Genomic DNA, 27,263 nt, shown 5'->3' with positions numbered 1-27,263 from the left:
TAGGATACAAAATGTATAATTATTTTTATTTGTAATAAAAACATCAATATCAAATTAATTAATCAAATGCTAAGCAAAAAATAATCAATTTCATGAATTTCTATAAAAAATATCTAAAATATTTATAATTAAAACAATAAATCAATTTTATACAAAAAATATGTTAACAATTATTTGAAAAATTTATAAAAAAATAAGTAAATATACAAATAGCTAAAGTGCTTATTATTAGTTTTAAATTAAACACTCCTTTCAATATTTTAAACGGCGATGGTGGAATTAATAAACTATTTAATGCATGTATTTACTTATTTTTTAGTTATTTATAATTCTAATTAAAAGTAAAAAGAATCTAAGAGAGGTTATTAAATGCTTATGTATAGATACGTTAAGAATAATTAATTGTTAAATCAAAAAATAAATTAATTAATTAATTTTTTTGTTTATTTGTTTGTTTGATTGTTTTAGTGCTAAGTTAGATTGTTAATTTACTTTAATAATTATTAAATATTAAATAACATTAAAAATACATTAAAGATAATGAAGACCTTTGATTTTAATTACAACTAATCAGCACTATAGAATTAATAAAAACTTAAAAATGGAACATCTTCTCAAATTTTAAAAAATATAAAGGATTAGGAGAATAAAAATAGCTCAAAAGATTAAGAAAACTTCAAAAATTCTCAGCTTTTGAGTGTTAAATCCATCAAGAAAATCGAATAAATTGAATAGTAAAGTGATAGAGTATAAATTCTGAAAGTCCCAAAAATTTAGTGGCAGCTTAGCGATTTTGAGCTAGGAAAACCATTAGGAAGAGGAAAGTTCGGCCAGGTGCATTTGGCTAGGTAACATTAGTTCTTGATTGTGTAATTGACTTACGAAATTTTTAATAAAGAGAAAAAAGAAGCAATTTTATTGTCGCTCTAAAATGTATAAGTAAAGAGTAGTTGAGAAGGAGCAAGATAGAGCATTAAATAAGAAGGGAAATCGAGATATAATCGCATTTAAACCATAAAAATGTGCTTAGAATGTTTGGATTTTTTTGGGATGAATAAAAGATTTATTTAATTTTAGAATATGCTCCTCAAGGAGAGTTGTATTAAGACCTATAAAAGCAAGTAAATTTATTTCTGAAACACACCATTATAACTAAATATTAAATATAATTATTGCGCAATTTATGCTTTATGAAATAAAAATAATTTGTTCATATTAATAGATAAACAAGAGATACCCTGAATAAAAGGCAGCTAATTACATCAAATAAATGGCAGAGGCTTTGATTTATTTACATAGCAAAGACATTATTCATAGAGACATAAAACCAGAAAATCTATTGAATTCATTTGTAAACAGCTTCATAAATCAATAAATCTAACTAACAATTAAATAAATAAATATCATTTAAATATCAATATGCAAAATAGATAAAAAAATTATTCAAACAATCAATGTTATTTGATTAAAATTTTTAATTATTAAATTTATTTTATTGACCTCATTTATTTATTTACTTACTTACATAAAAGGGAACAATTAAAATAGCAGATTTCGGATGGTCAATTCATTCACCTTCAAACAAAAGACAAACTATCTGTGGTACCCTCGACTACCTATCCCCTGAAATGGTAGAAGGAAACACTCATAATTACACTGTTGATATTTGGAGTCTTGGTGTTTTGTGCTATGAATTTTGCACTGGTAAATTATTTGATTAAATGAAATTAATTTATTGATTTATTTATTAAAATGTATTTTAAAAAATTAATTACAAATAAAATTAATTTTTAATTAAAATCATTAAGTAAATAAAAATAATTATTATTAATTTGCAGCTTTGTATTTAAATTTAATTGCCATGATTTTACTAATAAATAAAAGTAATCTTTATAAAATTTATAAGAAAATTAAAACAAAAATTAATTGAATAATCGTTATTGTTAAAAATGGAGTATATTTACGAATAATTTTTAAATAAAAAGGATAACCTCCATTTGAAACCAAAAGCTATGATTAAACATATGATAGAATTAAAAAAGTACAATTTAGTTTCCCTGATTATTTGTCTATTGAAGTCAGAGATCTTTTATCAAAAATTTTAGTTTATGAAAAGAGCTAGAGATTAGATTTAAATAACATCTTAAATCACCCATGGATCTAAAAACACAATCCTCCTTAAAATTAAGTAACAAGTCAAGTACCACTTTAACAGCTAAACTAAAATATTTGTTGATTAACTTAAACAGCAATTTATTTTTATACAATGACACAATCCTTTTAATTATATGATCATTAAAGATCTTTCTATCTTTATAACTAACAAACTAACTTCAACCCAATTTTTCTTTTTCTAAATTAGAAAAAAGAGAAAATAAAAATAATACTTAATAATTCCTATAATTAATATAACCTAACATTAACTTTTGTACATATATATTCATAAATAAAAATATAATTGATATTCAAATAAATAAATTTTAAGAATATAAATCAACTTTAATCATTAAAAAACTAACTTTTAAAGATTTTTATCATATTTTTTAAGTTTAATTTATTAAATTTTTTATTTTTTACCATCAATAATTCAAGTTTTATTAATTCATCTTGCATCTAATTATGAATTACTCAATTTAATTTTTATTTATTTATGTTGCCATTTTTTCAAATAAAAACTAGCATTTTTTATAATCAATTTTAAAGGTAATTCTAATTATTTAAACATTTTCTTATTAAAAAATTGTTTAAATTAAAATTTTTAAATATTTTTTTATATTTATTTCAATCCATCATAAAAAAAATACTGGAATTAGTTAGTTGCCTTCTATTTAAAACAAAAATCTTTTTTTTAAATGGTTAAAATATTAAGGTATTTTTATTTAAAATATCATTAAAATGTTTTTAAAATTAAAATAAATAAAAAATTATAAATTTTTTTTAATATGAAAAATCATCACTCATTAAAAGGTAATTTGAAAATATCATTTTGGATCAATCAATCATTCATATAATTAATTAGATTATAAACCTTCAAAGAAACTTTTGGTTAATTTCTTTAGTTATTTATGCGAAATCTATTAATTAATTGTTTATTTATTAATTCATTCATTCGTTTGATAAAAACAACTTAAAAATTTCAATATCATTTAGATATAATTTAGAACAACAAATAGCTTTTAATAGGGAAATTTAGTTTAAGCCAAATCTGTTTATTGATGTATAAAGGAAGGGAAACAACAAAATACTCTACTAGTTAAAATAGAATTAGCTATGAAGATGATGAATACGATAAAGACAAATAAGATGATTTTAATTATAAGCAAAGTTAGCAAAATCCAGATTAAAAAGTTTAATATGTACCTGTACCTGTTATGCAATATCCTCCGCCTTTTTATGGATATAATCCCTATTAGCAATTTATGCCTCCTCCTTAAGGCATGTAGCAAGGCAATCCAGCCTAACAAAAAGATTAATTTTAAAACCCTAACTATCCTTTTTAATATCCTAACTTTCCTCCTTTTAATCCACAATATCCATTCCCTTAGTAGCAATTTAATTTTTCAGGACAGTATTTCTATAAAAATAAGGATAAAAAAGAAAGCGGAATGCATTTAAGCAAATAAAAAGATGAAAACTCAGCATTCAATTCATCTCATTATGGTAAATTTAAGTAAAATCAAGGAAAGCAAAGTCACCTTGCATCATTAAAAAATAAAACTCCTTCATAAATCGTGAATGAATTTAAGGCATATACTTTACCAAAACTCAGACTCAAAAGACTGATAAAATTATAAGCATTAATGAAAGGTTATCATGTTAGAAAATATGTAGTACCCAGAAAGAAAGCAATGATTAATGTTATGAGAAATTATGTTGATAAGCTAGTTAAAAATTATGTTGAAGTAAAGTACATTTTTATACATTATTAAATATTAATCAAATATAAATCTTTATAATGTTGTATATTTATAGATTAATTAATCAATAACAATAAATACTGTATATAATTTATAGGATAAAATAGTGCCAGACATTGTGCTTGAAGTCCTAGCTTATAATAAATATAATGAAGATGTACATCTCTATTCAACTGAGTATAGAACTTATTTAGAAATTATGGATAGGATAGTTTAAAGAGTAGTAAGAAATGAAGCTCAATAAGTTGTCAAAGAATCTACTGATAATATTGTTTCAGGGTAAGCAACAAATAAATATAAATAATTAATATTTTAAATGATACTTTTAATTTTAAAAGCATTTTATTTTAGATTATTAAAATAACTTTCTAAGTTTTTCAGATTCCTTTAGAGTTTGATAATCAAAAAAAATTTGAAGGTGAAAAATTTCTAAAAAAATGAAGCAATTCTAATGAAACAGAAATTTAAATTATTTTTCTTCTTCAATTAAAGATTTTATCATATAATAACAATAAAATTTGCTTTTATAAAGCAAAAAGAACAATTTTATTTTAACAAATTCAAATTTAAAAATAAAAAGTAATTATGAGTGAAAGCCTATCTTGATAAAAAAATTAATTTAATTTAAATATTATTTAATAGATTACTTAAGTCAAATTCAAAAAAATAAGTTTAATAAATATGATAGAATTAAGTTATAGTAATTTTAGGGGGAAAATTTGGATGAAACTTAACATACAAACAAATAAATATAGTTATGATTCTTGCTTTTTAGTTAAATTTATTTTCAAATATTCATTAGAGTTAAGCACAGGCAAAAAATAATAATTTAACATAAAAAATCCTTAAAAAATAAAAATAAACTTAAATAAATAAAAAATAGATATTATTTTTATTAATTTATAAATTTAAATTTAATGTTAAAATACTAACCAAATTTAAACATGTTTAAAAAAATAATAACTAACTAAACTTAAAAACAAAAATATTTTTTTAATAAAAATTGGATTAAAAAATATCTAGGATAGGATGATTCTTTTTTTATTAAATAAATTAATTGACTTAAACAAAACTAATTAATTTTTCTTTACTCTTAATATTTAATTAGTTTTAGAGCTAATTTAAATTTAAAATAATTTTTTTGATGATATTTAGAATCAATCACAAGCATAAAATTTAACTTTTAAAATATTTTATGCTTTTTAAGTTAAAAAAATATATTTTTACTTTTATTTTATTTTACAATTAGAATCTTGAGGCAAAGAGATAATCAGAAACCTATTGAAGAGAAAGACCCGATGGTTTTAATTGCTAGAGATATAATTATTAATACAATTAAATAAGATTGCTTAGAAGTAGCAAAAGATGGTGTATAGGAATTAACTTTTGAATATATGGAAGATATCCATATTAGGAATCTAATTAGTTCAAAATATGTAACAAGAGCAGTCAAAGAAGTTGTGGTTGATGCTATTTAAGAAATCGCTATTGAAGATTTAGTTGATGAGTTAATTCTTAAGAATACTTAATAGCTAGCTCTTCCTTTAGCCCAGCACATGTATGATTTGGTTTAGTAAGAAATGGAGGGTGTGTAATTAGAAAAAGCTATAGATAACTATATTTTAAGAGGAATGATAGACATTATTCTTGAATAAGCTAATGTAATCATTGACGATAACAATAAGGCTCTTATGGACATATAAGAGGTATTACAATAAAGCAATCCTGATTCTAGAATAGGAATGGATGGAGTTATTTAAAATAAAAATCCTAAACCATCTAAAAAGAAGGATAGCAACTAATAATAAAAATAACCCTTAGAAGAAATTTAATCACAATAATCAGATAATTCGATTTAATAATTAGATGAAGCTTTAAATAATTAAAATTAGCAGTTCAATAACTAGCAAGGATCAGAATAATAAATACAGCAACCCCCAAATATGCAACAGCAACAATATTAACAGCAGTAATAAGAGTAATAACAATAATAATCTTAGCAATAGTAATAATAATCTTAATAGTAGCAAGGATAATAGCCTAATTAGCAATAGTAAAACCAGCAGTATTAATAAGCTAATAATAAATAATAAGGTAAAAAATGATTGAAATCTATGTAAGTTAAAACAAAAGAAACTAGTAAAAAAAGTTAATAAGAAACTAATAAATAAATATCCACTCACTTATTAATCCACTAATTTATCTAATGTATTTAATTTTAATAGATATATATATTTTATTTACATTAATATCAAATAAGATAGAAAATTAAAATAATAAATTGAAAAAAAAGAATAAAATGCTTTCACCATCAAAATTTACTTAAATTTTGAATTTTCTTTTATTTATTTTATTTTGTAATTTAAAATAAAATTATAGCCGCAAATTTAATAATTCACAAAATAACAAAACAAGTAAAATTGTTTTGATTATTATTTTAAATTCCTATTGAAATAAAATATAAAGTTCCTTTCTGATAAATGATGATATTTTATTTTTGGATATAGAATAAATGAACAAATGAACAATACTATTTTTTCTCTAAAATTGTTTTTATTGACCACTCTAATTTGAACTTTCTATAAATAAATACTGATGATATTTTAAAATTTTGTAACAATTTTAATGAATAGAATTCAACATTCATTAGATTTAAAATAATTTAAATTTCATGTATCCCTTAAATTTCATCAAAATTTTATTTTTTTAGTGTTAAAAATTCGATTTATTAGATATTTTTTAGTTTTCTTTTTGAAAAAGAAAAGGAAAAAGAGTATTTATAATTAATTATTAAGTTTCGATCTATTTTAAATCTTAAACCGAGTTCTCCTTAAATAATTTTCTATTACTTTTATTACAATAACCTAACCATCAAAAAAGACGATTAATTTTTTATAATGAAAGTAAAAAAAGGTTTCTTTTTTTCTTAAAGACAACCATTTTTATTTTAATCTCATAAAAAAATAATATATATTTTTAAAAGCATGCATCTTTCATCCTATAAACTTATTCATCCTTATAATTTACAATTCATTCTACTTTTATCAAGTGCTTATCAAAAATTTCTATTAAAAGCTAATTTGGATTTATTAATGAATATCACACTACAAACAAAATAAAATGACTACAATTGACTTTTAAATATCTTAACTGTCTCAAAAAACTTAATTATTCCAAGCTGTTAAATCAAAGAAATTCCAACTAAAAAATCTAACCATTAAAAATATAAATACGAAAAATTTAAAGTTATTTTTATAATAATCCTATTAATTAATATTTTAAATGACTCTGGTTTAAAAAGCAAAACAAATAATTCTTTACTTGTTTAAATAAATGAGAAAGTGAATTTTGTTAATTTTCTTCTTTCCTTAAAATTTTTAGCCACATATTTTTTAAAAATAAAATATTTTTAATTTTTTAAAATTACTAGACAAAAAATTAAAGAAACCTAAAATATTTAAATAGAGTAATATTAAAATTTTAGGCAATTAGTTTATTTCCTATGGTGCTTATGATAATTAATAATCTTTTATCCATTTTTATTTAAGAGAGATTTTTGAAAGTGGTATTAAATTACTTTATTAGCTTTATTAATTTGGTAAATTATTTGGCTACTTATATTTACACTAATAAGGTATTTAATGTGTATATATTGTTTTATTTAAATAAATTATTAATTAATTTGATCTATTTTCAACCACTAACATTTTGGATTTATTGTGAATCTTTTTTTAGATGATTAAACTAGAAGTCTTTTGTTATTATTAAGTATAATTCACTATTTAATATTTTATAAATTTGATTATCAAAATATGATTTATTTCCACCCAATTTTTTTATTTTTTATTTATAAAACAGATAGATGGATAAATGAATGCTTATAATATGTAAGTAAGAGTAATTTTAAAATTTTAGGTTTACCATTTATAAATTTTACTTTTTTACACTTAACTAAGAAATAAAACAGTAATTTTTCAAAAACAGCTCCTCTTCTTTCTATAATAAAATAAAAGCTGAATAATTTCACTTAAATATTTTCAAATGATAAAGGGTATTTGATTGTTTATTTTGCATATATATTGAAAGTATTTTAATTTATTTATAGCGACAATTATTTTACATTAATTGATTGAGAAGTTTATTTAAAAAGAGTTTTATTGGCAAATACGGTCTTTAAGAAGTTTAAGGATTTAGAGATTTATTAATTAAAAAATAACAAAAACAAATTTAAAAACTATAATTTGCAGTACTAAAAAAATGCTCAAGAGATTCTTTAAGTCTAGGAATTTGAAAGTAGCAATTATTGCTCTTTGTGTGGTAGGAACTGTTTACTATGCCACATCTTCTGGTGAACCTGATTTCCCTGTAATTGACATGTTTTAAAATAGTATCAGTGCCAATACAACTTATAGTGATGTGATTAGCTCTGAGAGAAAAATGAAAATCTGTGGTGGCATTTTCCATACAGATGATTCCAAATTTTAGCATTAATGCTAACTCTTCTGGACAACTCAAGATATTGTTGCTAAGAAAGATGCCAATGACTCTCTTACTGTTTACATAGCTTATAAAAGCTTTGAATACGCATCTTAAATTAATCCTAAGAGTATTCATCGTAAGAAACCTTAGATTTTGGATTTTAAGAGTTAAGATTAGAACTTGATTTTTAGAGCTAAGGTTACAGCAAATGGTGAATTGCTTAAACTTGAATGCCCTGCTGACAAAATACCTAATGATTTGCTTGTAAAAATGACTGAAAAACTCATTGATCAATACTTCCCAAACCTTAACGCTACTCTCTATGATGATGAAGATTATGATTTCAACCTTTTAGGTGCCTCTAAATCAAAGGCTCCTAAACGTACTGAGCGTACCTCTCTCGGTAAAGTAAAACCTAAATTTACTTTCAAGCGTAATAAAGATGGATCTACTGAACTCAAAAAATCCTACACTCATGATGACATAGTGAACAAAGATAACGTTTTAAAGAAACCCAATTTGAAATATCATTCTAAGTTCACAGTAAAAGATGGCAAAGTCAGATAAAACAACGAAGCCTTATCTTTTTCTCTTAATCGTGCATAATAAAACATGACTCTTGCATCTAGCAATGGATAAGATAACAATTAAGAGTTGATTGGATCAGTGAATGTCGATATCGAAAGCAATTTAACTCTCACAAATGTAACTAAGAACGTAACCTTTATCAGACTTGTTGATTTCTATGAACAAAATATTTACTATCGCCAACTTAACACCACAATCGATGAACCACTTAACATTGTTCCTTAACCTTAAAAGACTGTTTTGCAAGATGGTTCTGATTTAATTTTCTAGAGAGATTATCAATTCTTTTAACAAAGCATCTTGAATAATAACTTTTACTTGAGTGCAAGTATTCACACTTCATTAAGAGAAACAAATATTAATGCTGATATCTTCTTGAACAACAAATCTTTATTCTCTATTTATTCTTAAAAAGTAGAGCATAAATTCTTGGCTTGTGATCCAATTTAATTATAATAAGACTATTCAACCTAAGAGTTCAAAATATTCTCATATACTTATCCATTGTATGGTGGCATAGTAAAAATTCCAGTTAACATTAGTGTCAACTTAAAATATGGATGGGCCTTCACAGAATAAAAGAGAGAGGATTATAGCGATTGCTAGCTTTAATTCAAGCCATACGTATAACCAAATATTCTAGGAACTGCTTCTGTCAACTTTTTAAATATGGGAGAAGCTGGTATAAGAGCTCATGGTATTTTGGTTGATACTGTAGCTACATTTGAGGCTGATGTAAATAATGATTTGGATGTTTAGCTTGGAGTTGATATTTTAATACAACCATATAGCTACGACATTTCCATGTATTATTCAGTTGTTGAGTGTCCAAGCAGTAGTGGTTTAGTCTCTCTTGTTAAAATTATAGCCAGTAATGTTGGATTTTAGTCTGACTGTAAATTAGATGGAGCTAATTAGACAATTATTCCCTTAAAGAGTGATAAATCAGATAATCCAATTCAAAAGAATATATTCTCAACTAACTTCAATGTAAAATAGATTGCTTAAAATGCATTAAATAATATTGGAGGTGGTGGAAATAGTGATGCTGGCTCCGGTGACAGTGAATAAGTTGTTTTTTATCAATGAAAACTTATTATTATTATAATAAAATAATTTCTGTAAAATTATATAAATAAATATCTATATCAAACTACTAGCTCTAATATAATTTTTTTTTACAGAGTTCATTCGTTAATCATTTTTTAATAAACCCTCTTATATTTGGATTTAATATTCAATTTATTTAATTATTAATTATTTCATATTAAAATATATTCAAAATTTAACTTTAAATAAATATATAATAACCATACAAAAAAAAAAGTAGTTGTTTGAAGCTGCAATAATAGTGAAAATTTTATGTAATATTTATTTTTTAAATCGCTCGTTTATTTTTTAAGTGAAAACTAAAATAATGTAAAAAATAAATAAATTGATCTAAATTTTTACTATTTGTAAATAATAAAATATTTGTTAAGAGGTATAAAGGTATTAGTGGTAATAATTTAAAATATATTAATAAAATATTAATTATAAATAAATTTATTAATAGGTACCGTAGGTACTCTTCTATAAGGAGGGTCAAAAAATAACTTATTTCCAAATTTTACTCTCCATATTTCATTCATTTCTGTTTCCAGCCATGGCAAAAATAGGGGAGGGAGGAGCAGATGTATCCAAATGTATAAATATTAAAACATACATTAATGGCTCAAACAAATTAAAAAAATTCAGATGTTAATAAATAAAAATAACTTTAGTATTATTTAATTCTGATAGAGAAAATTTTTATTAAAAATAAATTATTTATTTATTTATGTTTTTGGATAAAAAAACTATGCCAATGAAAAAATATAGTTGACAAAAATTAAAAATAAGATAGCAAGCAAGCAAATAAGAAATCAGATCGCTGAAAATAGAAAAATAAAATTTACTAATATTTGGTTTGTAAAAGTAGATTATAAAATGAATGAAATAAAAATTAACAACTACTTTTTTTTCAAAATAAGTCAGTGAATATTATTCGCCTTTTTTATTACCGCAGTGATGAATTTTAATAAGCTTTCTTATTGAAATAAATAAATTAAATAGTTAATTGATAATACATCTACAATAATTTATAAGAAAATAATTATACTACATTTAGCTAGTATATAAATATATAAGCAAACAAACAAACATATTTTCATAAGCAATAAGCAAGCGATAATCGAAGTAATCAGAAATGAGTAATCTTAAGAACTGTTCTATATCTCTACCTATGAAGAATTAGTAGCCAATAGAATAATCGATAAAGCTATTTTAGGTAAGCGATTCCAGCAAGTTAAAGTAATAATAATTAAAGTAGAAGATAGATAATAACATCTAAAAAAAACCTACACCTCAAATATTTTAAGACACTTCTAACCTACCTTAGGCGCAATTAATATACTTAAACAATCAAGGGCTTACTCCAGGATCTCAGTAGTCTTCCACGACTTTTGGCGCTAAATGGAGTCCTGTAAAAGCAACCAAAGTCTAAGCTGACGAAGATTGTATTTTAACATAGCGAAATTAAAATTTAGCTAATGCTCAAGAGAACATAAAAAACTATCAAATTGCGTAAACAAAAAGCTCTAAAGAGAACACAATTTAATCAGTATTTACATAAAATACTCTATAGGCATCATAGCAAAAAATTTACCATCATCATAAGAATTTTTAAAGCTGTGGAGGAATTAATTTAGGTTAATTTAACCAATAAATGCATCCTCAGTTTATTGATTAAGACAATTTAATATCTCCAAACTAAAGTGTTAAGAATTCAAGAATGTTAAACAGTACACATTCAACAAATAATTTCATTTTAAACAGAAAAGATTCTGGGAATTTGATTAATAACTAAAATGTGTAATTAAATGACACTCTCGCTCAGGTTAGTAATGGTAGTTCATAACAAAACTTAAATATTAATAATGTTAGTAATATAGGAGTTTATAACCCATTGAGCAATATGAGTTCTCCATTAAACTAAAGCGTTAATGTATTTTTGTAATCAACCAGAAATAATAAGTAAATTGAGGAAGCTGCCTACAAACAGCAGCAGTTGCCAATAAAAGATTAACAGAAATAAATATCTAGCACATTTAACTAATTTCCATAATCACACAGAGTTTCATAAGTTCAGTCAAAAAGCATAAGCAGCATCTAGCAAATAGGAATTAATTTAGAGTAATTAATTAGCCCTTAAAGCAATTTATAAGATAAAACTCGTTCATTTACACCTAACTAAAGAGCTGCTAATGGGATAGAAAGTAAGATCAAAAAGAATTAAAACTGCTTTTTAAATAACTAGCAGATCAGCAATAGCATAAGAACTTAGAAATAAAATTATATTCAATACTCAAACTATCCTATGAATTTGATTGAAGAAGAGAATTTAGAATAAATCGATAAATTAATAATAAAAAATAACACTGGTCCTAATGCATAAAAAGTATAAGACAAGAAAATATTCAGTGAAGATACCTACAAAAATGAAGTTAAATAAGTGTCATTAAAGCAATTAAGCTTAAATAATTTATAAGGAGGACAACATGCTTAAGGCGTAAATTTAAGCAACCATCTTTAAAATAATTAATAGAGCAAAGTGAATCTCTCAAATAATAACATAGCAGTTCAAACACCTTAAAATTCTAACTCTAATTAGTATAGTCAAAACGCTTTAATTTAATAGCTGCTTGCACCATTTTAACCTAATAAACAAATCAATTAGTAACCACAATAATAATAATAACAATAACAACAATAATAGAAATACTAACAATTTACCTAATAAAATCAATTAATATAGCCTAAAAACTAGTAATAATAATTATAATTTTAGTAAAGTAATTTGTATTAAACATTACAAAATGTGTAGTAGTAATAATAACAATATGCTTCTACTAACGTTGTTAATAATATAAGCAATAATAACAACAATAGTTAAAATAACACCACAAATAAATTTGTGTTTGATTAATACTGCATAAATTAAAAAAAAGTATCAACCCATGATAATGGAACACATCAAAATGCAACACTTCAATAATCATGTTAAAATTTAATAATAAATAATAGTAATAATTTTAATTCAAATAAAATATTTAATTAGAGTTCTTAAAATTTCATGATGGCAAGCGCTCAAAATAGTGTAAAAAGCTAAGTTCCTAACTTAAATTTAAACTTTGATCAATCAGTTTAAAAAATTCAAAGCAATACGGGAAGTACTTCTAACAGAAGTTCCACTCCTTCTCTTTTGCATGCGATTATATCTCCTCAATGCAGGTAATAAATGACGTGCATGAATCCTTTAACTGATAAATCTAGCGTAATTACACCATCAAACAAATTTATTCCTACAAATTTACAATTTCAGGATGGATAAAATATTGGAATAACAACTTTGCTTAATAATCAAATGAATTTAAATAACAAATAAATGCTCAATAACACAAACATACAAAATAGTAAAAGCAATAACTCTAATATCACCACAATTATTAGCGCTAATAATAACAATAATAATGTTAAGTAAAAAATACAAAACAATAACACCAACAATATTTCAAATTAGAAGAACTATAACAATACCAACTTAACTTAATCAAATACTCTTCTTTAGTAAACAAAAGATGAACAAAGCTTGATCAATATTTTAGGATGCAGTTAAAATTGTGAGTATGAGTATACCCCCAGAAACTAAAATACTCAAGCTTAACATAGCGCTGCCTCTTATGGTACAAACTAAAAGTAATAAATTCCCCATCATTAATCGAGTAAGTCTCTCTCAGGAGTAGGAAACAAGAGCAACTTTAACAAGAACTCTGAAACTCCTTAAAATTAATAGAACAATAGCTATTTTAACATAATTTAAGATATTATGAAGAGTGTTGAAAAAAATAACCAAGATAATTGTCTCTAAAAGACTCCAAAAGTAGAAATCTCTTTAAAGTCAAATACTCCTTCTACACCATAAGTTAATTACTTAAATGCAAGTCCATAATTGATTTCAAAATAACCACAAAAAGAAAAATAGAGTAGCTCTAACATTTAATTATCGAGTTAATAAGATTCAACTAAAAACTAAATTGAAGTATTTTAGGTGACTGATTTTAAGTAATCAACAAGTTCAGCCGATGTAGCTATTTTTAAACCTAACAAAAAAGAAAAACTTTGCACCGAAACAATTGACACTAATATATTTTTCCCTGTTGATACTTATAAAAACATAAAAACTGAGGTATCCTAATCAAATAATGGTCAAATATTGTTGCTTTCACAAAACTAATAACTAAATACAGAATAAAGTGACAGTTTTTACTATTACCAAAGCAAAAGAAAATATAATGTAAAAGACTTTGAATTCATCAAGCTATTAGGATAAGGTGTATTTGGCTAAGTTCATATGGTTAGGTAAATAAACAATAAATTCATTTAAAATTTTAAAAATATTTTTAATAATAAGAAAATTAAAAATTTATTTTTTAATTAAAGAGATAAGAAGACGAAGGGTATTTTTGCTTTAAAGCTAATTGACAAGTAAATGATAAAGGAGAAAGAAATGGAAACTTAGCTGTAGAGAGAATTAAACATCCACAGCTAATACAGCAATCATGAGAATGTTTTAGAATGCTTAGGATACTTTGAAGATGAAAAGTATTACTATCTACTTTTAGAGTATGCCTCAGATGGAACCTGCGCCTCTTTGATTGAAAATCTTCCTTTGAGGAGACTTACTGAATAGCAATCTTGTAACATTGTTAAACAAATTCTTGAGTCAGTCAACTATCTCCATAAAAACAAAATTATTCACAGAGATTTAAAACTTGAAAACGTTTTGATTTCTAACGTAAATAAAATTACTTTTTTTATTTATTTATTTTTAGTCATTTTGATTTATTTAAGTTTCATAAAAAAAAAATTAAATTTTATAATAAATATTTGAATAATTTTAAATAAAAAGGGGAAAGTAAAATTATGCGATTTCGGTTGTGCAACATTTTGTGATAATCCTCCTTATTAAAGGAGAAGATCATTTTGTGGAACATTAGATTACGTATCTCCAGAAATGATTTAAGACTAAATTTATGATAAAGAGATAGACATATGGGCTATAGGAGTTATTACTTTTGAGCTTTGTTCAGGTTTTGCTCCTTTCACATAATTTAATGATCAGTAAACTTACTCAGCTATTTAAAATGTAAATTTTTTATTTTTATGTATAAAATTAAACTCCATATATTCATTTAGGTTAAACATGCTTGGCCCAAGTGTTTTTCAGAAGAATTAAAAGACTTTATTTAAAAGATATTTGTTGTTGATCCAACTTAAAGAGCAACAGCAAGTTAATTACTTTATCATGATTGGATTCTTAAACATGAGAATTTCAATTTAAAAAGTGCTTGAACTTTTATTAAATATACATATAAATTATACTAAACTATCAATAAATATATAATATTACTGAGTATACTATGTTAAATCAAATATTTATTTGTTCTTTATAGTTAAAAATTATTACTATTCTTAATAAAAACTTATTCATTCCTAGTTTTATTTCTACAATTATAAATTTTATTTACTATTACTTTTGTAACAAATTTTTTAAATGGTAAAATTATTTGTTTCTTGATAGGATATAGTAACAATAATAATATAATTTAATGTAAATACTCATAATTTCTCATCCTTATAAATTTTGACAAAAAATTTTTTTTTTTAAATTATCAAATCTAGGAATTAGTTAAAATAATTAGTTTGGTAAAAGGATATGGGATAGATATTATACATTATATATAGTGGTTTATAAATTACAAGAAAATTAATTTGATTATAATATAGTAAGGAGTTTTTAATTAATTTTAAGCTTTTTTTGATATTTATTTGTTAATTAAAATAGTAAATTTTTGAAATTAGAAAACTTTCAATATTTATTATGAACTATTTCTCTGCATCTGTTAAGGACCATTCTATTTAGCTTATCGTTTTCTTCTAATATTCCTAAATTAACTGTTGATCTTTCAAGTGTAATTATTGGAGGTTTGCCAAAGCCATCCACAGAAGGAGCTCTTGCTCTAGTTTTTGTAAGTTACCTTTCTAAATCATTTCTTCTTCTATCTATATCATGTAATCTGCCTTGCAAATCTAGACATTCCCTTCTTTTGATTTCTAACTAGCTTTGCAACTCTTATAAATAAGGATGATTTGGATCAATTTATCCAGCCTTTCCTCTCCAAATTTCTATATCTCTGCAAGCTTTATCTAAATCTATCATAGCTCTATGATACTTTGACCTAAATTAGTTAAATTTATTTAAAATTTTATTATAAATAAATAATAAAATTAAACCTTTCAACATTTAAGTCGGCAATTAAATTTTCAACTTGTCCTTTCAATGAAGTTATTTCTCTTTCATGCTATTTAAAATTATTAAAAAATCATGATTTTTTATTTCCATTTTAAAGTTATGCTTACGTCAGCTATAATTGTCTTAAGTTAAATAGAATGATTATTAAATTATGTTTCGAATTCTCTCTCCATAAGGTGTCTTTAATCCTCTAAATTTACCTTAATTTAAGTCAATTTAAGAAAATTAAATTAAATAAAATTTTATTTACTTTATGAATAGCTTCCATTTCGTTTATTTTTTGATTAAACTATTCAATCTGCAAAAGTCTTTTGGCTTCTGAAGCTTCGTAATCTCCATTTGCTATCTTCAATTTATTTTCTAATACAGTAATATTGCTCTCAAGTTTATGCATTAAACCATCATAATGTTATCTCTGATCAGTAATTTCTTTTTCTAATTTCTAACGGAAATCTATTTGCATTTCTCTTTTCTCTTTATCTGCGTTTTCTCTATTATTAAATTTAACAGTTTCAATCTCCTCAATGTGTTATACTTTTAGTCTCTCCATATCTTTTTTCAACATTTCTAGTTCGCTTACTAAATTATTTTAAATAAAAAATATTATTTTAAATTCCAAGTAAAATTATCTAAATCCCTAATCAAAATGAATGAGATTTGTCAAAAAAATTAATTTTGAATTATTTCTTTATAAAATTCTAGTTTTTAAAATAAAAATTAATTCTAAAATCATTTTTTAATTTAAAATTATTTAAGTTAAAATTAATATTATGATGATATACATTTGCTTAACAATCTTTCATTTTCATCGATGATTTGGTTGAATTTAAGTTGTAAATCGTTGTATACAGCCTTTCTTTTTTCTATCTCTTCATCTATTAATTACATTTTAGCCTTTAGAGATTCTATTTCTATGTTTTTATTAGATCTATCTCTTCTCATTTCATCCAGTTCATCATCTTTAGCTCTAAGCTTAGATATGAAATCTTCAAATTGCTATTTGTGTTATTATTCAAGTCTGTCATATTTTAATTTTAGACTTTCGTATTCACTTTCTTTTTCTAGTTTGGCAGTATGGACTCTTTCTCTTTCTATTTTTGCTTAGTGCAATTCCAGCTGCAAATCTTCATTTTACTTGATATTTTTTTCAAAAATAATTAAATTTGAATTGAATATTTTATAATTTAATTTTACTCTTATCTTCTCTATTAAAAGATTTGATTAGGAGTCGTTTTCTTGCTTAATATTATCAATTTTTTTTTCGAGAAGTGCAATTTATCTTTGCCTATCATCATTTTCAGCTTACTACTGCTTTTTAGTTTTCTTAATGTGTTCTTCATATTCCTACTTTTGATTTTCTATTTCTTTAGTAAATTTCTCTATTTATATTGTTGTATGTTGTTCATGGTGAGATGATAATTAGTTAATTTTATCTTCACATTCATTCTGCAATTCAATATACTTTAATTTAATTTATTAAATAAATTTTAATATAAAATATTTTGTCAATTTTATTTTACCTTCTATCTCCATATTTCAACTTCTTCAATTCTAATTTTAAGTCCTTAGTTTAATTCGTCTATATTATGAATCAAAGACTCTATCTTTTTCTCAAGATCTTCGTTTCTCTCCATAAGCATAGTTTGATCAGAGTTGAGAAATTCAAGTTTTTATGATTGCTATTATTTAAAATTAAAAAAATAAAACTACTTTCTAAAGTAAAATCAAAAAATATAAATACTTGTTTAATTTCAAATTATAAATCATCAATAATTCTTTGTAATTAAATTATTTAATTGTGACTTTTTTCGTTTTCTGCTTGTACAAGAACTATTTTCATCAAGAGATTTACTTTTTCCTAAAAAATATTTAAAAAACTAAGTAAAAAATGTTTAAGAAAAATTGAAATTACGTCTTAGTTAATTTGGTTATGAGCATCTAAGTTAGCTTTTTCAGTTTTCATAATTTATTCCTTTTATTCATCAAAGCTTATCCTTAAATCAAGAATCTACTTTGTGTGATCTTGTTAAATTTTTTATTATCTTTCTTCTGATTCGAAGTATCTCTATTTCCATTATTCCAATTCTATTCTATTTGAATCAGCAACCTAACATAAAAATTATCATTAATAAAATATTAACTAAATAAAATAATATTCTACATCTGCTAACTTTTAATTCTCATTCAGAACTACATTTAATTTTCCCTCAATATCTTTGATTCTTTTGTTAGCATCTGCATATAACCTACTTAGTTCAGTTAGCTCTTATTACTTTTTATCAAAAACTCCTAGCTAAATTTAGAATTCTTGAAGCAATGAATCTTTCTCAATAATAGCTTAATTTAATTCCTATATTTCAAGCAAATACTATTTCATTTTATTTTCCATGTCTACATTCATAGTCTTGGTGTGTTTTAGCTAGCTTTCGTAAACTCCCTTTTCCATCTCAACAGTCTTCTTATGTTCTTACAATTCTTTAGAGAAGTGGTCCTTCCAATAATTTCTAATTTTTTCTGTTTGTTCTTCTATATGTTTTTCTCTAATTTCAAAGCTTTGTTAAGCTTAATCCAATTTTGACCTCAAACTCTCATTAATCATTATTATTTTTTCATTCTCCATAATAAGCTAATGTAAAAAAAATATTTTTTTTAGTATTTTTTAATTTTAAATTGAATTTATTTTTACTTTATTCAATCTCTCTTCATAACTTTAGATCAGTTCTTCCATTTCAATTTTTAATTTTTCTTCATTAAATGCACTTTCACTATTCCTTTTTTAAATTTCATAATCTCTATCTTAGATTTTCCTATTTAATCTTTCATTTTCAGTTGAAAGTAAAGCAATTTTATTTTCAAATTCAATTACTGTGTTTTTATAATTTGAAATTTAAGTAATTAAATGCATTTTTTCTGCTTCTGCTGCTTCTCTTGAAGGCTTAGAAGCAAGATCGTCCATTAATCCTTAAATAATTTAATCTTTTTCTTTGCATAAAATATACAATCTACTAACTTCATCCTAAATATATTCATAAAATATTTAAAGCTTTCCTTTGAATGAATATTTTTGCTTTACCTTATTGAGCTATACACTGTGATTAGAAATAGTGCCAAATGCATTTGTCTGACTAGAAAATGGAGAAAACTTTTAAAATTAAAATGATAAATGCAAAGAAATTTTATCAAACAAAGTTTACTCTAGGTTCTGATTCTTTTAATTTGTTATTTATCACTTCTTTCTCTACATTTAATGCATTAACAAGAGCTCTTTCTTTAATTAGTGAGTTTTCGATATCTTTCAAATGCTTGTTTCGAGCTGACTCTAACTAAGAATTATTCATATCTTAAATTGTCATTGGTTTACTAGCATATGAGGGAGTGTTTAAAGTTAAGTTTTCTGTATTTTTTGGCTTAAAATCTGTGCTAAAATTCCTAGTTTAAGTTGAAGTCTATCCAATTTATGTTAAATTATTTGTAGATCCTGTGCTTTGCAAATAATTTGGTCTTGTATTAGAAACTATTTTTGTTGTGATCGTTGTTTTTGATATTGAATATCCATTTTAACTCTTGCTATCTTTAATTATAAATCAATTTATAAATGAAATTATAAAAAAAGTTATAAAGTTTACCTGAATCTTAGAAATATGACTAAGTCATTTATACTGGTGAAACATCTCTTGAATTGTCAGGTTTTGTAACAAATAATTATGGCGATTACAAAAACTTAACTTTGTTGTCTGAACCTTGCTGTTCTGAATTCTTGCTATTGTATCCTTGAAAATCAGACTCTCTTAAATTTGGCGTAGCCATCTTATTATATTTTTATCTAATCTTGTATGCTAATAATGTTTTTATATTTTGGCTAATATTTGGAAGTTAGAGATATTTCAATATATTTATTTATCTATGATGTTATTAGTTTGAATATTATTTTTATTAATTGATTGATTGATTGATTTATTCACTTAAAAAACAAAAACAATATATTTTAAAATTTGATTTTGATTTTTTTTCAGTTGTTTTCAATTTACAAACCAATTATTTAATATTTAGAATTGACAAACACGATTAAATTCACTCACTAAAATATTGGTTAAATATTATTGATTATTAGCAGATTTATATTTATTTAATCAAACATTTTGAATTTGCTGTAGAATGGATATTTATTAAGATTTATTTAAATTAAATAATACTCAATAATAATTTAACTTTTGTTATGATAAATATGCCTTTTTATTCTAAATTTAATTTACCGTTTAATATAAATTTATTAAAAATTAAAAAATTATTTTTATGATAATATTTTGCAATTTTATATTAAAAAATTATTTTTGTATTAATATTTTATATTAAAATTTTATTTTATTACAAATTAATTTCTTAAAGATAATTAAATAGGAATAATAACCTTATTTAGTAGTAAATCCTTGTTATAATTAACAATTATAATAACTCTAATCAAGTAAAAATATTTGAGTTTTCTAAAATTGAAAAATGAATAAACTATAATTTTTTTTATTATAAATTTATTGCTTATGAATTACATAAAATATAAAAAATAAATATAATCTAAATTTTTAAAATTATTTTTATAAATTAGTTACTGAAAAAATATTTCCTACACCAACAGCTTTTTCCATCAATATATAATTTAAGCCATTCGGGGGAGTTTTACTATATTTATGTACTTTAAACTGACAAATGAAATTTTTAGAATTTATTTTTTTTAAAAATAGAAGGTTGGGGAATTATAATGGTATATATATTGTCTATATTATCAAATCATAATCCTGAAAAAATTTCAATTACAATGTGAATTACATGTATTTTAGATGTTGATATTTTAAAGTTCAATAATTTTTTTACATAAACTTTATAAATTATTTAACTATAATACTTAAGATAATTATATACGCAGAATTTAAATATAATATTTAAATTGTATAACTCTTCATATCCCTCAAAAGTTTTATTCCCCAACTGAGAGGATTAATTATCTAAAATAGATATATATTAGAATGAAAAATTCTTAAAAATACTCTTTAACCATGATATTTTGAGTTATAGGTACATTGTAGTTTCAATTAAATTAACTTCAAATTTAAAATTGCCTTAACTGTATGAATTTAATTTGAGAAAATTTGACAAAATTAATGGCAAGTAACTAGTCATTCAATATTTATTTTCAAAGCAAAATGTTATTCATAAAATTAGCTATACTTCTTTATGTACAAGTGTAATTCTTTTAAATTAATTTATATGTGTGTAAATTACTTGCTAACATTATTTATTATACCTGTTTTTATTACTTTATTAAACAATTTTTTGTAAATTGTTGTCAAAAGATTCTGAATTTTTATTTTTAAGTGACTCCAATAAATTTTAAAAATGATTTTGTTCATTTTGAAATATTTCAGTTAGATTTATTAGATTTATTTTAACATTGAGTAATAAATTCGACAGCTTTTTTATTTTGATATTCGTATTACTGACATCATATTTAAGTATTTTTGGAGTTATTAACTCTGCAAAAATTGTCTATGTTAATTTTTAAAAATTTGAGATTATTTAAAAATAAATGAAAACAATAAATTTCTGATAGCTGATGATGCTATTTATATTGATTTAATAATGGTAATAAATTTAAAAAAGAAGAAAGAAATTTCCAACAAAAGCGATATGATTTTTGTTAATTAATGTTGATTAAGATAGTACTTAGAAAGATAGTAGATAGGATAAATATGTGATTTAAAGAATTAAAATTAAATAGTAATATAATTACTTTAAATTCATATTTAACCTAAATTTGTTTAATTTTAAACTTTTTTTTCCTTTTTAATAAATATTAACACCATTCAAAATAGAATATATATTTTTTAATTAAATGAGTGGTAATCGATTTCTTAATGAAATCAAAGTGAAGCAAATCTAGTAAATACCACAATTTCTAAACGTAATAAACAAGTATTATATATTATATAATGTTAAGTTGTCACAAAGATAGTGCATTAATAAATATTGCACGCTTACATTATTTAAGTTGAGGGGGTTTTGATTAATCTAAAAATACTTGAGACCAACAAAAAAGTAAAATTTCTATTTTTGTTTTAAATGGAATGAGTTGAAATGCAAATATATTAAAAAAACAAAATTTAATTTTGCGCGAGATTCTTTATATGTTTTATGATAGCCAAAGACCAATTTAAGTTGGTAGAGTTTAAAATTTTGAAATGGGTCTAATTTCATCGAAATTAAAAAAAATAAGTCGATATTTATTTTTATATTGATATAGATTTGTATTGAGATGCTTTCTTCACTCAAATCTGATAGAGCAGATTTGTAAATTTATCTTGATTTAAATTTTATTACTATAGGTATAGTAATTAATTATAGTGCTTTCTTTGTTTGTTTATATAATAAAAAAATTTTTAGCATGCTTTCTAATATTATAATTTTAGAATACTAAAGACGATTGATGATGCGCAGATCATTAAATTATCTAAAAAAAGAATAGATAAAACTATATGAAAAGAGGTGAGTTAATTAATGTTGGTTGATATATTTTATAATCCCTCACCAACAAATAAATTTCAATTATTTATTTTTGATTCTTTCCAACTATTTGTAAAAAAGTGTCTTAGAAAAATAATTACTACTAATCAAATTGTTTATAATAATCAATAGTAGTCTAATTCTTACTTATAACAAACCAATATCATCTGATAATCCGTAAGTAAAAAGCTTAGAAAAATAGATCAACTTGATCTTATAATAATTAATATCAATTCAAAAAAATTATTAAAAATAATAATCAAAAACCAAACAAACAAACAAACTAAAAATACTCTTTTTCTGTTAATTGATTGGATATCTAATATTGTTCATAACAATAAACAACTCTCACGCAAATCATACCAATAAAATATTATTATAAATAACTACTCATAAAAATGTCTCACCTTTTAGCTGCTGCTAACCTTGACAATGTCTTTCCCCACTCTCCACAATTCAAGTATAGAATTATATTTCTCCAAAAGTTTATTTTTATTTATTTCTCATTTACATAATAGACCTACTGAATCTCCTTTGAATGACATCATGGAACTCTCACTCCCTGAAAGCCTTGTGAGCGAAGAATCAAATAATGCGTAAATAAAAATTAAGTTTTTTAAGCTTTTTACTCATAAATTTGCTATTAAATTATAGAAACGACTCAGAAAAAAATGAAAACCAATAAAATAGCTAACCTAAAAGAAGACTTACTATATATGAATTCTTAGATAGCAAAAGATCCAACTCTTTTTGAAAGAATAACTTGATAAATGTTTGATATATTAGTCAAATATCATAATAAAACCTAAAAACTTAATGAAATCATTCTTGTTTTAGCAAAAAATCTACAATTAAATTGATAACAAATAATGTTGAATAAAGCTGCACACATAATTCAAAAGTATTTTCTCAAAGAAATAATTTATATCTAATTAATACTATTAAAACATACAAAAAATAAACATAAATACTTCAATTATACAAACAAAAAAGCAATCTCTATATGAACTAAATTCAAATATAATTAATCAGTTCTAAATTAAGCCTTACTTTTCTTCTTGTTAAACGATTGGTTGATTGATTAATATGCTCAATAAAATTAGAATCTTTCTAAAATTCTTTTTACACGCAACCAAACTCTAATTGATTCATCCTTTCATCCATCCATCCATACATTATATTACTATCAAATGAGTCTTATTAAATAATAACCAATATACTCTGCTTTCAAGCAACATTTTTATGATAATTATTATTATATTAATTCATTTTTAAAAAATTATAATTTTAAAAAAGTATCAATAACCTAACCTACCTACCTACCATTCCTTCCTACCTCTTTATTACTCTACTTTTATTTATAAATAAATTTATTTCTTTGTCAATTATGTTGTAAGCTTTTATAAATTTTATGTTGCCAAATTTAATTGTATAGAAAAATTTTCACAGGTTCAAATTAATTAAGAATCAAAACTATCTTCATTTAAATTATTTAATAAAATTGAATCCTATACTTGTATCCATAAATAGAACACTTTGGTCTATCAGCCATTCATTCTTTTACATTAAATAAAAAATTAATTTACTATTCTAAAATTAAATTCAAGCTAATTAATTAAATTTACAAAGTATTTAATTTTAATTACAATACTGAAAATTTATTTATTAAATAGCCAAGTAGAATTAACTATTGAATCTGTTATAAAATTTTTGATTAATTTAATATTTTATTAACTGATTCCAAATTAATTCGACTTTAAAAAATAGAAAATGAAATTCAAAATTTTCACAAATAAAATATAAATATTGAAATACTTACTATTTATTTTTGAATAATAAGCAGAAAAATAAGGAAAAATATTTAGAAATTTACCTTTTTTCTAGATATGGAAGATTTCTAGATATATTTAAATTTACAAAATGATTAATTATTTATTTTTTACAAGTGACGGATTATTAAATACACTAATCTTAATATCAAAGATTTCTTTATTATTTCTTTAATTAATAAATAAATAAATTGTTACTTTAATAGATAGAATAAATAAGTAGATCTACATACATTAAAAATGATGATTAGCAGATAGATTTTCAAGCAAGTTTTACAAAGAAATCAACTCCTTTGCTCTAGCTCATTTGTATTTTAATTCACTTACAATATTTTAAATTAAATGTCTTTTTTTTCTTTTAAAAATAGTCTTTATTCTCCAAGGTGATCAAACATTTTAATTATAATTCTAAAGAATCGAAAATTTTAAAGCAGCTTCTAATTTTAATAACAAAAGATTAAAGAATTAGAAAAGAGTGAAGATTGGGATAAGTTAATTAGTAAAAACACTAAGCCCGTCATTTTAGATTTTTATGCTGAGTAAATTAATTAATGCAAAATGATAATTTATAATAAATGATCAAGCAATACATTTTGAGTTAATAAATTAAATGATTTTTATTTAATTATTATTATGAAGTTGGTGTGGTCCATGCAAAAAATTAACTCCAATTTTGCAAAAGCATGTTGAAGAATCTAATGACAAGTTTGACGTAGTTAAAATTAACGTTGATAATCACTCAGATATTGCTGGTGATCTTGGAGTAATTTATTTTTTAAAAATAACATATGTTATCAACACAAATAATTTAATTAAATTAGATCAGCTCCATTCCTGCTGTGTTTTTGGTTCATAAAGGATAACCTCTTGACTGTAATTTATATCATTATAAATAATGGTTTATCTTAAATATCACTTTTTTATTCTAGAATTTTTAGGCTTAGATGAAAAAAAGCTTAAGGAATTTGTTGAAAAAGCTAAGAAACTTTCAGAAGAAAAGTGAACAAATAATTTAATAAAATAAATAGATCTTTTTTTTGAAAAATTAATAGCATATTAAAAATGTTTTTAAAATCATAAATGAATATATAATATATGTTATATTTATGGTAAAAATAATTATTAACTATTTTCATAGCTATAATAAACATTTTTGCTCCTTGATATTAAATTATTTACTGAAATATCATTTAATCTTTGTATAATTACACACATATTATATCAAAAAATTTTAAAACATTGATAAATGTTAAATTAGAACAAATGTAACTTTTATTATATCTCCTACATTTTAAAATATTTTTATGTTAATTAATTGTTTACTAAATTAAAATTTAATATCAAAATAGGGCAAACAAAAATATATTACTTTAACTTACTATTGAAAATAAGCTTAATTTTAAAATATTTATGAATGAGAATAATTTATAAACATTTTAATATTGAAAAAAAAATTAAATACTCTAGTTTCTCATATATTATTAATGTATTTTTATAACATTAACCCTAAAAAAATAGGCAAATTAATTTTACAGTTAAAAACTTTTTTCATTCATTTTTTTTGTAAAAAAAATTAATTCAAGATTAAATATTTGATAAAAAATTTTATTTTTTTTTTATCAAAAATGAAATACTTGATTAAACACTTTTTATTTATTTATTTCTTCCATTAGGTTTGAAACCTGTTTCAAAACCTTTTTTTGTTTGTTTTAAATTTTTTTTATTTTATTAAATAATATTTATAGTTATATTAAATGTATATTTCTTAGTCAATAAATCATTATTCAAGAATAGGTATATAATTTTCGGTTCAATTATTAAAAAAAATAATCTCAATTCAATTTAATTTTCGATTAGATTAATTGATCTAAAATAATGTAATTATAAATATTTATTTCTAATAATAAATTAATTTTGAAAACAGTGTGGGTTATTCAAAAATGAGGTTTAATTCTTATGTTCTGCATTATAAAACTACTATCTACTCTAAATTTTAGATTTAATATGAAGTTTAATTATATTTATTAATTAAATTTCTAATTAAAAGTTATTTAACAAATTTTAATCAAATTTCTATTTAAAAATATTTTAAAAATAATATCTTAATTAATAATTAAAAAAATGTATTTTAATAGTATTAATTAATTAAAATTACTAACTGGATTATAGTTATGGTATAAAATTGTTCAATTATTTTTGATTTAAAAATTAATCTTAAGTAATTTATTTTCTTTTAACTTATCTTTGTTACTAAATGATAAAGTAGCACATATCTAGAGTAGTTGGAAGCATTAAGTTTGAGATATTTAATGATTAAATTATCAAATCTTTAAAAGTTGTTTTTTACACTTGAATGTAAATTATTGTTATTTAATATAATTTAATAAATTTTTAATTATTAAGTTAATAATTTCTGAATATAAACTTATTATTTACAATAGAATAGAAAAATATAATCAAAAATTATGGTTCAGCTCTCTTAGCATAAAGTATCAGATAATCCAA

The 27,263-nt window shown here is 22.4% G+C and overlaps 7 protein-coding genes across 7 annotated transcripts; 6 read left to right on the top strand and 1 right to left on the bottom strand. All coding sequences in view use genetic code 6, as the record gives it.

The window, feature by feature from the left end:
• Positions 1–540: 540 nt before the first annotated feature.
• Positions 541–2,236, top strand: TTHERM_00343420 (plant dual-specificity MAP kinase kinase family domain protein; the record flags this gene model as incomplete). Its single annotated transcript, XM_001018388.3, has 5 exons — positions 541–848; positions 899–1,121; positions 1,223–1,351; positions 1,533–1,704; positions 1,986–2,236. 5 exons carry the CDS (start codon positions 541–543, stop codon positions 2,234–2,236), a joined length of 1,083 nt encoding a protein of 360 aa, XP_001018388.2.
• Positions 2,237–3,113: 877 nt separating this feature from the next.
• On the top strand, positions 3,114–6,022 carry TTHERM_00343410 (IQ calmodulin-binding motif protein; the record flags this gene model as incomplete). The annotated part of the gene is made up of 3 exons (XM_001018387.2): positions 3,114–3,902; positions 4,015–4,196; positions 5,167–6,022. Exons 1-3 carry the CDS (start codon positions 3,216–3,218, stop codon positions 6,020–6,022), a joined length of 1,725 nt encoding a protein of 574 aa, XP_001018387.1. The 5' UTR covers positions 3,114–3,215.
• Positions 6,023–8,174: 2,152 nt separating this feature from the next.
• On the top strand, positions 8,175–10,073 carry TTHERM_00343400 (transmembrane protein, putative; the record flags this gene model as incomplete). Its single annotated transcript, XM_001018386.1, has 1 exon — positions 8,175–10,073. The coding sequence occupies one exon, from the start codon at positions 8,175–8,177 to the stop codon at positions 10,071–10,073; it is 1,899 nt and encodes a 632-aa protein (XP_001018386.1).
• Positions 10,074–11,211: 1,138 nt separating this feature from the next.
• TTHERM_00343380 (protein kinase) lies at positions 11,212–15,416 on the top strand (the record flags this gene model as incomplete). Its single annotated transcript, XM_001018384.2, has 3 exons — positions 11,212–14,859; positions 14,974–15,210; positions 15,261–15,416. 3 exons carry the CDS (start codon positions 11,212–11,214, stop codon positions 15,414–15,416), a joined length of 4,041 nt encoding a protein of 1,346 aa, XP_001018384.2.
• Positions 15,417–15,933: 517 nt separating this feature from the next.
• On the bottom strand, positions 15,934–20,184 carry TTHERM_00343370 (hypothetical protein; the record flags this gene model as incomplete). Its single annotated transcript, XM_001018383.3, has 14 exons — positions 15,934–16,303; positions 16,359–16,426; positions 16,485–16,577; positions 16,628–16,956; positions 17,160–17,511; positions 17,572–17,838; positions 17,898–18,056; positions 18,119–18,235; positions 18,290–18,484; positions 18,539–19,003; positions 19,064–19,393; positions 19,451–19,519; positions 19,572–19,948; positions 20,004–20,184. 14 exons carry the CDS (start codon positions 20,182–20,184, stop codon positions 15,934–15,936), a joined length of 3,372 nt encoding a protein of 1,123 aa, XP_001018383.3.
• A 3,143-nt stretch (positions 20,185–23,327) lies between these two features.
• On the top strand, positions 23,328–23,683 carry TTHERM_00343360 (hypothetical protein; the record flags this gene model as incomplete). The annotated part of the gene is made up of 3 exons (XM_001018382.1): positions 23,328–23,389; positions 23,448–23,525; positions 23,584–23,683. The coding sequence occupies 3 exons, from the start codon at positions 23,328–23,330 to the stop codon at positions 23,681–23,683; spliced, it is 240 nt and encodes a 79-aa protein (XP_001018382.1).
• Positions 23,684–25,290: 1,607 nt separating this feature from the next.
• TTHERM_000343324 (transmembrane protein, putative) lies at positions 25,291–26,143 on the top strand (the record flags this gene model as incomplete). The annotated part of the gene is made up of 4 exons (XM_012798204.1): positions 25,291–25,297; positions 25,398–25,521; positions 25,580–25,631; positions 25,688–26,143. The coding sequence occupies 4 exons, from the start codon at positions 25,291–25,293 to the stop codon at positions 26,141–26,143; spliced, it is 639 nt and encodes a 212-aa protein (XP_012653658.1).
• Between the last annotated feature and the right edge of the window lie 1,120 nt (positions 26,144–27,263).

Source organism: Tetrahymena thermophila (genome assembly GCF_000189635.1).
Source record: "Tetrahymena thermophila SB210 genomic scaffold scf_8254597, whole genome shotgun sequence".
Taxonomy (NCBI): domain Eukaryota; phylum Ciliophora; class Oligohymenophorea; order Hymenostomatida; family Tetrahymenidae; genus Tetrahymena; species Tetrahymena thermophila.
Note: the sequence above shows the minus strand (reverse complement) of the source record. Positions and strands in the feature narration are given on the sequence as shown.